This window comes from Malurus melanocephalus, unplaced genomic scaffold (assembly GCF_030028575.1).
Source record: "Malurus melanocephalus ecotype Western Australia unplaced genomic scaffold, MMel_1.1 scaffold_355, whole genome shotgun sequence".
Taxonomy (NCBI): domain Eukaryota; kingdom Metazoa; phylum Chordata; class Aves; order Passeriformes; family Maluridae; genus Malurus; species Malurus melanocephalus.
Genome location: NW_026623587.1, coordinates 23,807 through 37,358, shown reverse-complemented (window position 1 = coordinate 37,358; position 13,552 = coordinate 23,807). Strand labels below are relative to the sequence as shown.

General features: G+C 45.5%; 1 protein-coding gene across 1 annotated transcript in view; it reads right to left on the bottom strand.

Moving 5' to 3' along the window:
• The window catches only part of PNPLA7 (patatin like phospholipase domain containing 7), a gene marked incomplete at its 5' end in the record, with an annotated part of 134,385 nt that overhangs the window by 98,559 nt on the left and 22,274 nt on the right, over positions 1–13,552 (bottom strand). Inside the window, 4 exons of the mRNA XM_057378351.1 lie at positions 208–339; positions 6,804–7,009; positions 8,266–8,343; positions 12,601–12,747. Coding sequence (XP_057234334.1) covers positions 208–339; positions 6,804–7,009; positions 8,266–8,343; positions 12,601–12,747 — 563 coding nt within the window. The remainder of the gene's footprint in view (positions 1–207; positions 340–6,803; positions 7,010–8,265; positions 8,344–12,600; positions 12,748–13,552) is intronic.

Sequence of the window (13,552 nt, the reverse complement as noted above, 5' to 3'; positions counted from 1 at the left end):
GATGAGGAATGGTCTGAAATAATTTATCAACACGTGGAGACAAGAAATTGAAGCATAAAGAAAATAATCTCAAAACAGGCAAAGTGATAAACCTGATGGAACTGTTGATAAACACAGCCTGAGGTTCTCATTTTACACAACCCCAAGGGAGTACAGCTCAGTAAGCAGGAAAACTTCAACAAACATGCAGTTTTGTCCAGGTCTCACCTGTAAACAGCTCGCCCAGCCTCCACCTCCATCCAGTCGAGGGCGAAGTCAATCTGCCTGACAAAGGGGGACATCCTCTTCACCACCGTGTGGGCCACCCCCAGCACCACACTGGGCTGCTCCCGCATGATCCTGAGCAAAAAAGGGAAAAATGGGTTATCCAAGTGCCTCCCCAAAACAGGGACAGGGCTGTCACTGAGGGGCAGCCACCAYGCACATCAGTACCYTGTAAAGGGCCAAAAGCYRTTTATTCCAAAAATCAGCCTCATTTATACACTTTTATCTGTTGTCACTCWTGTTACATATTCATTGGCAACCAAACTACTACAACAGATTCACTGGCTATTATTCAACTACAGCACACCACTATTGGTCATCTACAGCATGAGCATCCAAGCATTCAGAAAAACACCAGCTGCAGCTGTTTGTCCTCTTCTATTGTTTAAATTTCTTATTTCTGTTGATGCCACATTCTCACGGGTAGAAACACCAGCTCTGTCACTTGTTTTCCAGGGTTCCAGCACAGATTTGTAAGTTATATATATAAATGTATATATACTCTGTGGTGATTGAGGCACAGACTCCACATTGGTGTCTGAAGGAGTTCATTGCAAAAATCTGATGTTTTTAACCCATTAGTTTGTTATGGGTTTCTATTCTTCCCTCCCTGCTGCTCTGCACATCCCAGTYTCTCAGTTTCCCCCACATATCACATCAGAATCTTTTTATATKTAAAAGCCTGATGCTCTTTAAAACAAAAGACCTGCTCTGCATTTCAAATATTCCCTTTGCYCTGCTGCAAACACCACAAAGAACTGAGACATCCTCTAACAAAGATCCCAATCTTCACACTGAATGTTTTCAGTCATGCTTAACAGTCTCTAATAATAACAGCAGCATGGAATTCAGTATGTTCCTCAAACTGAAAAACTCTGAGAAGGTTCTGCCAGGACAGCCTCAAACTCCACAGTGACTGTGAGGCCCAGCAAAAATCACCCTCACAGACACCTGGGAATGCCTTATTTCTCTTTCTTTTTAAATGGAAAAACACTGCACCCTGTCACGGTGGGACTGACACTCCAATTCCTCCTGAAGCACTGCCAGGAGGGAACAGATCATGCACATGTCAGTCTGTTCTACCTGTTAGGGCAGCTCATCCTTCCTGTTCCTGCACAGCACCCAGAGCAGACTCATAAAAAGCAGTTATTTCACACGAGAAGGAACAATTTGCAGAGAAAAAGATTTGTCTGCTAGGGTCTGCAGCCCTAGCACAGGAACAGCACACAGAGGGTGAGGGAGCTGCACGAAACCTGGACACAGACACAGCCTGCTCCAAATCCTGTCCAGCCTGGCCTTGGGCACTGCCAGGGATCCAGGGGCAGCCACAGCTTCTCTGGGCACCCTGTGCCAGGGCCTCCCCACCCTCCCAGGGAACAATTCCTKCCCAATATCCCATCCATCCCTGCCCTCCGGCAGTGGGAAGCCATTCCCTGTGTCCTGTCCGTCCATTCCTTGTCCCCAGTCCCTCTCCATCTTTCCTGTAGCTCCTTCAGGCCCTGCAAGGTCACACTGAGCTCACCCCAAAGCTTCTCCTCTCCAGGTGAGCACCCCCAGCTGTCCCAGCCTTCCCTCCCAGCAGAGCTGCTCCATCCCTCTGATCCCCTGGTGCCTCCCCTGGTCTCTCTGCAGCAGCTCCAGGTCCCTCCTGTGCTGTTCCCCAGGGCTGGGGCAGCTCTGCAGTGGGGTCTGACCTGAGCACAGGGCACAGGGGCAGAATCTCCCCCTCCCCTCCCCTCCCCTGCTGCCCACGCTGGGCTCAGCCCAGGGCAGGGGGTTCAGGGCTGGGGCAGGTGCAGCTCTCACCCCCAGCACCCCCAGCTCCTGCTCCCAGGGCTGCTCCAGCTGCTCCTCCCAGCCTGGATGGATCCCAGGATTGCCCTGACCCAGGGGCAGCTCCAGCACTGGGCCTGCTTAAACCTTGCTGAGTTTTCTGCACCCACGTTTTCTTCACAGGGAAGGCACCAGACTGATAAAAAACCTGCTGAGGAAGGTCAGAGGGAGCTTCCCCCAAACACAAACCAAGGCAGCTTTGTGCCCAACCTCACCCCTCAATAACAGAGGAACAGAGCAAGGTTTGGAAGGAGCTCTGTCCCTCCCTGCTCTGTTTGGATGCACAGCTCCTCATGGATCACTGGGACAGGCAGAACCAAGCAGAGATCCCCAATCCTGGACTGGGATAGCAAAACCAGGGCCAGCAGGAGCTCTGCTCTGCCTGGATGGGGCACAGGATGTGCCCTGCAGACCCTAAACCATCATCTGTGTCCTTCCTCAGTGCCTCTGCTGCAGCCAGAGCCCCAAACTGCCCCAGACTGAGGGCCATGGCAGCCCCAGGCTCCTGCTCTCCTTCCTCTGAACTTATTCAAGTTAAAAAGCAGATAGTTCACATCTACATAGAATGGATATCACTTTTTTTTTTTTTTTGTTACTACAAAAAGAAGTAATTTTTCTTAGGCTCTAGAAGGCAGGATTGTCCTTAGGCTCTAGAAAGTAAAATGCGAGACACAAACATTGAGGTATTGTTTTCTCACATGCATTATGGGAGCATTTGTTTATTCAATCAGATTTTAACATTAAGTATGCAAAGGAATACATGTTAAAAACCACCTCTGCCTAAAATACATCTGATCAACCTCACTACAACTATTTACAATTACTWTTTCTGCAATAATGAAGCCTGGAATTGCAGCCCAAATCCCTGGAGTTGAAAGGCCCAGGATTCATGGGCACACATCCCTATTTCAGGGACTCAGCACACCTGAATGTGTACAGGTAAATCCAACTGAACAGGTAAATCCAACTGAACACCAGCTCTGACATCTGGAACACTTCCAAACCCAGCCAGCAAACACCAAAAAGCAGCACAGCTTTTCTCTCCTCACCCTCTTCCCTTGCCCTGTTTTTTCCATGCCATCCTGACCAAAACACCTACAGACACAAAGAGCCCTATCCCCCTTCTGATTCAAAAGTTAAATAAATTCCCAAAAACTTCCTGAAAGGTTTAGTTCATTGGTTTTACTCCACTTGCTTGMTCAGCTCTCCAAGTCTCCTCCCAGGCTGTCTGCTGGCATCAATAACAGCAATTTACCCTTTTCCTCCCTCACAATACAGATCTTAATACTCAAAGCATTCAAAATGTAAACTACCACCAGGCTTCTTTGATTTCCACCTGGAACTCTCTTATCTTCCTCAGTGCTACCCAGCTTCTACAAGAGAATTGACACAGAAAGTAAAACCCACCCTAAAGAAAGAGATAAAAGGTTTTTTCACCCATTTTCAGCCCAGTTTCCTTTCTCTCATGTGGGCATCCTTGTTCTTCTGCTGGGCACTGAGAAAATTAAAATGCAAAGCTCTGTACTGCAGAGGTTTCTGAAGGGACTTTGAGGATTCTTTATGAAAGGGCTGAATATTTTCTGTGAGAGCCTGGGACTTCTGCAGGTCTTCCTGGGGATRCAGCTGCAATGGGATTTTCAGCTTGGCTGGCAAAACCAAACAAAAATCAAAGCTTCTATGGCAAGTGCCCACAATGAAGCCTCCAAAGGGTGAAATTTCCTGAAGCAGAAAATGTGAGAGAGCCCCTGGCAGTGCAGAACCTGAGTTTGTTCTCTCAGGAGATCCTGGGGACACCTCCATTCCTGTTTTCTAGGAGCAGCACAGTTCACAAAGCCCTGCAGGCACATTCCCTGGAATTACCCCTGGATTCACCACAGCACCAGCTCCTGCCACCTTGCACCTACAGACAGTGATTTCCTCATGGCAGCACCACAAAAAAGGCTCCTGCCCCCAAGTTTCAGGGGAAAGATTTAATCCAACATCCAATTYTCTCAATTCTCCACCACCTCTGTGCTCTTTGCCTTGACCATGTGCTTCCTGCTTCACCCTCTCATTGATTATTGAGAAAAAAACACATCAAATATCCCAGGGCAGCCCAGAGGAAAAGAGGAAATAYACARGACAAGAAATGARSAATGAAATTTWGSAGAATAATAGAAGYTCTTGTCAAATTTGACACTCTCTAGCCCCTCAGTGTCTTTCTTGCAGTGAAAGGCTCAAAATCAAACCCAGGATTTGATGTGTGGCCCCACCAGCACCAAGCACAGTCAGTACCGTGATCCTTTGTTCAAAAGGGCCTTTAATTTTTTTTTAAACACTTTAAAAAACCTATATCAAAGTATGGCAGAACTCACTCATAGAAATGGGACTTGGGAGATGGAGAGGAAGTCTGCAAGCTAAGAGAAAAATAAACAAATGAASACAAAARTAATTCCTCTGAGATTCCAAGCAAAGGAAAAAGCCAAACATTTTGGGACTATGAACTCAGAATTTGTCATAAAAATAGAGAATAAAATCTAAATTTATTAACAAGTTTTTCTTTCTCACAGAGTTCAAAGCAAAAMTAGACCACCTTGAAGGAACCTGATTGTTTTTCAAAGGCTTTCTCCAATGCCARTTTTAAATATGGGCACAGGAGTCARAAGTGCCATAAAAATTGTGAAGAGGAAATCCTGGATTATCACAGAGCTTGTCAAATGCAGAGAACAGATACTTAATGGACTTTAAARGAGAAAAAGAAAGATTTGGAAAGGACCCAAAAATGATGATAARGTGATATATTGATAGGTCTTGATCCCTGACTGGTAAGGGGTTCATGGAAGCAGAAAGGTGAACTGGAATAAACAAGAGGTAATTCAGTTCTTGAAAGAGAAGACAAAACTCAGGAAAATGAGCTTCAGCAAATAAGAGAAAGAATCCAGCCCTGGGCATCAAAAAGAAAAACAAGGAAAAGAAAAAAAAGGAGGAAAAGGTGGAATCTGCCTGGCCGGCTGAGATAACTTAATGAAATTTCTAATCAGACACCAGTAGGAAAACAACAGGAAAAGATAGAGAGAAAAAGGGGGTGTTCAGGAGAAATAGCCTGGTGCCACATGGAATGGCACAAGTGGGAAGCATCTCTCAGAAACTGGGCCAAGGAGCTGACAACCACCTCACAGGCTGGGAAAAACACAACAAGCTGAGCACAGCACCTTCAGCTCCACAGCCCTGAGGTGGGGAAAGCAAAATCCCMGAGTCAGGATTGTGGGCAGAGCTGAGCAGGAACACAAATAATTCAAATTCTTTAGAAAGCAGGAAAGATGCAGAGATGTGCAACAGAACAGCAGCCCAGAAAACACAACAGCCTCTCAGAAATCCTCCAACGAATTCAGGACTCATTCCAGGAGCTGGAAAAGGAGTTTATGAAAGGAAATYGTGCATTAGACACAAATGATGTGTGTGAACTAATTGTAACTCTCAATGACAGGATCACAGAAGAAATCAAGGGCATTAATCATTATTATTGGCAACCAGGCTAACCACAGGCATCACATTGAAATTTTAATTACCTACATCCCCATTTAAGCATTAACTCCCAAGTCAGGTGCTACTTCCARGGTCCAGGAAGGAACCTGTCTGGCACAGGGGAATTATTCCTTAACCTGCTCCATTAGTGAGCATTAAAAASCCACAGTTACACCCAGACCAATCACTCCCAACACAACCAACACCCTGGCTCTSTCTGGGAACAGAACTGGGGAGGTTTTCCAGCAAAAAGGAATAATCAATCCAAGAGAAAGGGCCTGGCAAAGCAGCAATAACCCAGCCAAGTGCAAGCTCTGGGCAGATTTTCTTCTCTGGATTATGAAGTGTGGAAACCTTGGGCCATAATTCCCATCCCACTGGGTAAGGGCTCTGCAGGCCCTGAGCAAAGATGTCACCATTTCATATTCCYACGTTCCCTGAATGGCTTTCCTTGCTGGAATTAAACCCCTGACAGTTGTGCCACAGCCCACGCAGGCACCCACACCCACCCCACAACCTGCATGGTGCTGTGGGATCACTGCAGCAGCACAGGCACCCAACACTCACATTTGGAATCGGGGAATCATCCCAGCTGGAAAAAACTCCAAGAAAAAAATCCAAGAACATCAAGTCCAAGCTTTAACTGAACACCCCCAGRCCCACTAAACCACATCACAAAGGGCTAGATCTATACTTTTTTTGAATGCCTCCAGGGATGGTGACTCCACCACTGCCTGAACAGCCTGTTCAGATGTCTGACCACCATTCCAGGGAAGAAATTTTCAATAAAATCCATCCTGCTCCTCCCCAGCCCAGCCTGAGGCCGTTCCCTCTCCTCCTGTCCCTGTTCCCTGGAGCAGAGCCCGACCCCCCCGGCTGTCCCCTCCTGTCAGGGAGTTGTGCAGAGCCACAAAGTCCCCCCTGATCCCCCTTTTCCCCAGGCTGAGCCCCTTTCCCAGCTCCCTCAGCCTCTCCTGGGGCTCCATATCCTTCCCCAGCTCCGTTCCCTTCCCTGGACACTCTCCAGCCCCTCAGTGTCTTTCCTGCAGTGAGGGGCCCAAAATCCAACCCAGGATTTGATGTGTGGCCCCAGCAGCCCCCAGCACAGGGGACAGTCACTACCCTGGTCCTTTGTTCAAAAAGGCCATTAAAAATATTTTAAAAATACTTTAAAAAATCCAAATCAAAGTGGCAGAACTCACTCATAGAAATGGGACTTGGAGATGGAGAGGAAGCTGCAGTCTCTGTTGGCCTTGATGGTGAAAATGAGGGGCTCCCCGGTGAGCACAGCAAGCTGGCCCACGAGCTCCCCGGGGTGGGTGATGAACAGGCAGGTGTCCTCCTCAGAGTCRATCTTCCTCTGGTACACGTGCAGCATCCCCGAGACCACAAAGCAAACATTGACATCCTGGAGCAAATGGGGATAAGAAAAAAAAAAAAGAGCTGAATAAAAAAACCTCAAGATTTTAAAAGCAATTATCCCGGTGACAGCGCTATCACGAGCGATCTGTTTSCCAGAAAGCTCCCTGCAGCTTTGGAACAATTAGGTGGTAAAATAAGACACAATAGTGAATTATTAAAAGCTGGTTATGAATATTTAAAACTAAGCAGGCACAATATTGAAAAATGTGTTTCTCTTTGGGGTGGTTATGAAAAATGAAGGCTGCATCTTCGAGGYATCAAGGAAGAACAAGAGAACTGGGAGGGAAAAGATAATGATTTTTGTCTTTCCTTYTTATGTACACTTTTTTATATTTTACATACCCTTTTAAAAACTTCTGCACCCTTATATATCCCATATACCCCTTAAACTACATACTTATAATTCTTGTAGCCTAATATTACAACTTAGTTTAAGAATTCTACTGAGCAAAAAGACCAAACATCCTGAAGAAAAAATCAACGTACCCTGTGCTATCTCAAACCTGAGATTCCAACCTTGAGCGAAGCCTTCTCTCCAGAACATAYTGTGTAAACTGAACTCTAGCCTCATTCTAAGAAAAAGTTCATTAAAATAAAAAAAATACTGCATTAAGTTTCCTACTGAAGAATCCTAAATAAATATACWAATYCCTGAAATCTATCCAACTTGTATCMGTACTGTAGACAAAAGTGMATTTTGCCATCAAATTGTGCACCTGAGATACCAAATACCAAAATAAAACCCTTTTCATCCTCTTAACCGTGTCTATGTYRTTATTAAAATTAGCCTTTCAAGGCAACAGAGGAGGTAATGGGGARTCAGAGCAGCAGGATTTGGGGCACAGCAGGGCAGAGAGCAGAACCCAGCCCTGCAACTGCAGCTGCCCATCAGCTGCTTTGCTTAAGCTCACCCGTTTACACAGGATTACCATAAATGAAGTTTGTTATACCCTAAATACATTTTGCTGTAAACAAAGAATGCYGGGTCGGTGTGACAGCACCAAAACCCACAGTGCAGGGTGTGAGAAAAGGTTCCTGAGGAAGGAGGAAAGTGGGATACTCCACCCCTTCCAGCAGGAGAGCTGACAGCACACACATACCACATCCCACTCTGGCTGTGCCTGCAGCTCCAGTGGCAAACCCAGAGCTGGGGGTGCTTCACCTTGAGAAGAGATGGCTTGGGAGGCTCAGCTGGGAATGGTTTATTATCTCCTGGAGGGGCACAGACCCAGCCACACTCACCTGGTCTCCCTGCCTGGACAGCACCGTGCCAGCTGTGACCTGGTGCAGCGTCACTTTGCCGTTCAGCAGCGTGGGATTCTGGAGAAGAAAAGGGTGGGAGGTACAATTTACTGCTCTGTGCACAGGAAAAGATCCCAGAATACCATGAAACACCCAAAAAAAGCAAGTAAGAACAATAGTTACTAAAGATGATGTATAAATACTTGAATCTCTAAAACACAGCAGGTATTTTTATGTTTCTCTACCCAACAGAGACTTCTTCCAGAAGAGAAAAAAAAAATCCATTTTTGATCCATTTTAATTGATCACACTTGGATTCTTAAGGATTTTCTATTTGTCAAGCTCCCCCCAAGACTCTTTAAAGGGTCTATAAAGAAAAGAGACCTGTATCAGCTGCCATGAAAAACATGAAAAAAGAAGTTTTTATCAAAGGAAGGTGAAACTGGAGGAGACTCTCTACATGATGGAGGAACTGGACAGGATGACCCAACCCTTGGTTTCCCCCAGCACAACCCTCAGACTGTGCCTGCACAGCAGATTTTCGTACACACAAAAGCTTCCCAAGCTCACGGAGTCCTGTGCTCAGGCAGAGAAAAGTCAGAATTTCCCTTCCAAGTGAAAAGCACATGGGAGGGAAGGGTCTTCCCAAAACTATCATCAGTGTGGACCCCAATCTCTTGTTATGTCAAGCAGCTGAGCTGGCTGAGCCCAAAAATTCCTTTCACCCAAAGATTCCTTGCAGCACCATCACCCTGAGAGCACCACACAGCAACCAACAGGCACAAAGAGACTCTGCTGTCCATCCCACAGAACTGCCCACACAGTCTGGGCTCCCCAGTGCASTCAGGATCAAATCCTAACGCTTCAGGCCACCTTTGCTTTGGCACAACTTTCACCCAAACCAGCAAATCACARAATCCCAGACTGGGTTGGTTTCCAAGGGACCTTAAAGCCCATCCAGTGCCACCCCTGCCATGGCAGGGACACCTCCCACTGTCCCAGGCTGCTCCCAGCCCCAATGTCCAGCCTGGCCTTGGGCACTGCCAGGGATCCAGGGGCAGCCACAGCTTCTCTGGGCACCCTGTGCCAGGGCCTSCCCATGCTTAAAACAAAGAATTTCTCCCCARTACCCAATGTAACCCTGCCCKCCTTCAGCTTCAGGTCATTCCTGTCACCCCATCCCCACAGTCCCTATCCAGCTTTCTCATAAATCTTCAGAAATTCAACATTTTCTCATCACCCCTGAATGGCTGGGGCAGGAAACAAAGCTCAGTTATGGGTTCACATGCCAGGCTGAGGAGAGACAGCCCAGCTCTGGCTCTCACAGCTTCCCTGGGTGTTTGGCTGTGCCCARGCTCTGCCACAGAGGCAGAAGCACAAAAAGCAAGAGCTGCACTYGCAGGAAGAACCAATTCAGCATGAGAGCAGAGCAGAATGTGACCCCAGGCATTAACCTCATTCAGCAGGAAACCAGCACAGCAGAGATGTAAACACTCCACCAGCGCAATTGGACTGCCAGGTTTGGATTTTTTCCCATTTTGGGTCGGAAAAAATAGCGTAAGGGAAATAATCACAATTATTCTTCACACCTACTGCTGATAAAAAGAACATATTTTCATMAAAAAATAGTTTTATTAGAGCCAATCTGTTTCATGGGAACATATCCAATGTAGAGGACCTGACAAGCACCTGTCAAAATATTTCAGTTCAGCAATAGCAACTCAGCTAATTCCTATAATGTCTTTTTCTATATTTAGACATTTATGGTTGTGTAGTATTATCTGTTCTTAAAGACAAAGTTGTAACTCTGAAAGCACCTCTCAGCAGGGGAATACAAGCTCCCCCATGAGCTCTGCTTATCAAGAGCATTTTCAGGCTGCATTAGCTCCAAGAAAAATTGCTGCAAAGATTTTCTTCGTGTCTAAGACTCCTTAAGCGTCGGGATAGATTGAACTCAGGGCTGTGAAAGCCTCATCATTGGAGATCTTTCAGAAGAGCTTAGCCAAAAGCCTGCCAGAAGTGACYTGGCAATATCTGATTGTGCCTGGGGCGTGAGAAGGGTCTGAGTGACCTCCAAGCAGACCTYGATATCCTCCTTTGCTGTGCCATCACTGCCCCGTGAAGCAATAAAAGAGCTGACAAATAAAATCCATCCTTTCTCCATCAAWTGGGTGAGACCAGCAAACCCAAATTCAGCACTGCACAGTCACAGGGTTTAAGTTAAAGACCTGCACTGATCCACTCCAGCCCCCTCCAGCCACAATTTTTTAGGAAAAATAAATCATTACCCCAACAAACTCCATTTCCCAGCAAGTTTCTTTCTTTGCACAACTGYAACAAATGATTGCAGCAACAAACCCAACCAACTCAGTTACATTAACCAATATAAGACRTAACAGAGGTTATTTTTGGGTAACAGATTAGCAGGGGTTTATAGCACAGAAGTGAAAACACAAACCAATTATAAAGTTTAAATAAAGCAATAATTAACCAGGACAAATAATCCTTTTGTCAAAGAAAATTCTCTCTTAACTCACACAGAGAATATTCCCTGCAACGCTGCTTAACCCTCCTATCATGACTGCAGGTAAAGCTGAAACCACACCAAAACTGTATGAGATTGAAAACCATTCATGTCAGAGATCCAAGGAATTCAGGTAAAACAAAAGAAAAAAAAAGAAATTTGATTACTGAAGTCAGATACCTAAAAGCTACTTGAATGAACGACTCTGTCCTAGAGACATTTACCCCTCTCACTGCAATRTGAGAAAACCCCAACAACCAAACAAACCCTAAATCTACCATCCCCTGTCATTAACACATCTTCATCTTATCCACTCTGGCTGCTTTGAAAAATGACAACTTAAGATGCTTCCAACCAGCCAAGAAAGAAAACATCTCTTTTTTTTTAAGAGAATTTTACAAGAATTCATTTTCTTTCATGCAAGCAGCATTGAACACAAATATTTTGTGCACAATACAATTTTTCTTGCATTGCCTGTAGAAGAAACAACTTTTGCTACTCCTACATGGAAAAAAAAATTGAGCTTTCAATGACATTTCTGCCATTTGGCTMCATCCCATCAGATTCATATTTGCTTGTGAAAAATTAGGTTGCTGTAATACCGAAGTTTGAAAATCCTACTCTATTTCACTGTTAGTTAGATCTTCATGTTACAAGCACTGCTTAGTAGGTGCTGCTTTTAAAGGATGCTGTTGCAATTAACTTTATCTCTAAACTGTTCCTCATTAATTACCGAGAAATTTATTCTAGACCACTAAAAAAAAAAGTGCTGTAATTAGGAGCTCCAATCATCTTGGAATTTTTGCTCATGATCTGAGAGTTGTATCAAGAACAGACCAGATGAAGGCACCTAGMCCTACTTTACCCTTCCTGTAACAGGAATTTCCTCCCAAATAGCCTGTAGCCTTTCAYGAGGATATAAATGCCTGAAAACACCTGGAAATTATCATAATGAGACAGACAAGGCTCCTGCAGACTGAGAGACTCAGATCAGTGATGATGTGGAACAGGCACCTCGGAGCTGGGAGCTGAAAGACCCTGACAGGGATTTTGAAGCTGCAGGGGGAATCATTTTGGAAGTCAGGAAGGGAATGCTAAAATCCAAAATGAAATCTTTTAAAGTTCTAGCAAGTGTTGTTTGGTGACAGCTCTGGAGGCAGAGGAGGAGGAGCAGCAGCTGTGCCCATCCTCTGGCAGCAGCAGCAGCCCGGAATTATTGCAGCACAGACTGGAGCAAAGCAAGGATGTGTGGGGCTGACTGAGAGGCACAGCTTTCCCAAAATGCCTGATTCTGCACATGAACAGACACCCCTCCATAATGAAATGCAGCTGGAATGATGAAAACCATCATTTTCAATCCTTGTTGCACCACCAAGGGGCTCAGCAGGGACCAGCACACCCCTGCCACGGGCACAGGACCCACTGGGAGCTGCTCCCAGAGCACAGGGACACAATTCCAAACCCAAACAACACCCTGGGGTGCACTGCCTCCGGGATTMATGGATTCAGCAATCACCTGAACCTTCCCAAACTTCACCCACCCACGGAGAGCGTGGAAATGGGAGGAGGGGGGAATTGCCCACGTGCTGCTTGCAGGGCAGAGAGGGAAGGTTCATGCACTGCATTCCAGCGTGGCCTGGTGAAATGGCAGAATAACTCACATTTATTTCAGCCCTTCTAATGACTTCAACAGCTATTGAATAAAACATCCAGCCCATCCACAGCACACTGGGCAGACAATCCACCTCTCAGTTCCTGGCACAAGGAGATGAAAAGCAGAAAGGAAGGCAGCTCCCCCTGCAATAACTCACGTCAAGTTTCATCAAGGCTGAGAGGTCTCTCTTTGCTGCTTCCACGATGGCATCGATATGTTTGCTGTTACAGGAATCCTGCACAGCACTGTAATGGAAAACTGCTGAAGGAGTTTCTGTCACTGTCACTGTCTTCTTCAATATCGACTGCAGGGAGAAGAAACACAGCAAGGATCAGTTTAAACATCAGAACTGACACCTACCCGGCCAAAATTTGCCTTTATCATCTGCATTCTCTGCCCACCACTACTGGGGGTCTGCAAAAAAAGAAATTTAGGTTTCCAAAAAAAGCAACAGCTTGCTGACTTCATTATCCCTGGATCTTTCTGCAAAGCCTGACACTCGAATYAAACAAAGTTACTCATCACAGCTTGGGAAAGGGAATAATAAGAGATTTCTCAGGAACTGGGCTGCTGCCAGCTTGATGGAACTAAAACTTCATCAATACTGTACACAAAGATGGAGGAAATGATAAAATGTCTGTGAAGGTCACAGTGAGCAACAGTTTCATTCCAGATTTTGGTTTTTTATAACTCAAGAGTGTTTCTGTGCTCTCAACTTCCAGGTCAGTATTTGTAACAAGCAGATCACAAAAATAAAAACAGATTTATAAATAATAACAGGAAAACTACAGCTGATACAAGTTTTTAATTCCTTGCTGTAAAATACCTCCCACAAATAAAGCATGGTCTGATAAATCCAAATAATCCATTTCATGAGTCAGRGGAAGAAAACACATAAAAAGTTGCAGCAGTGGTTTCCCATTGCTCACCAAGGGAATCTCCACAGAGTTTCAAAATGTGCAGTAAAATGACTTAACAGCCACTAAAATCTACTGAAACAGCTGTAAGTTAAAAAAAACCAGTAATATAAAAACCTCTCAAGGGCAGGCAGGTTAGGTGGTCTAGAGGGGCCAAGAGGAAAAGGGGAAAGGAAAAGGGGAAAAAGGGGG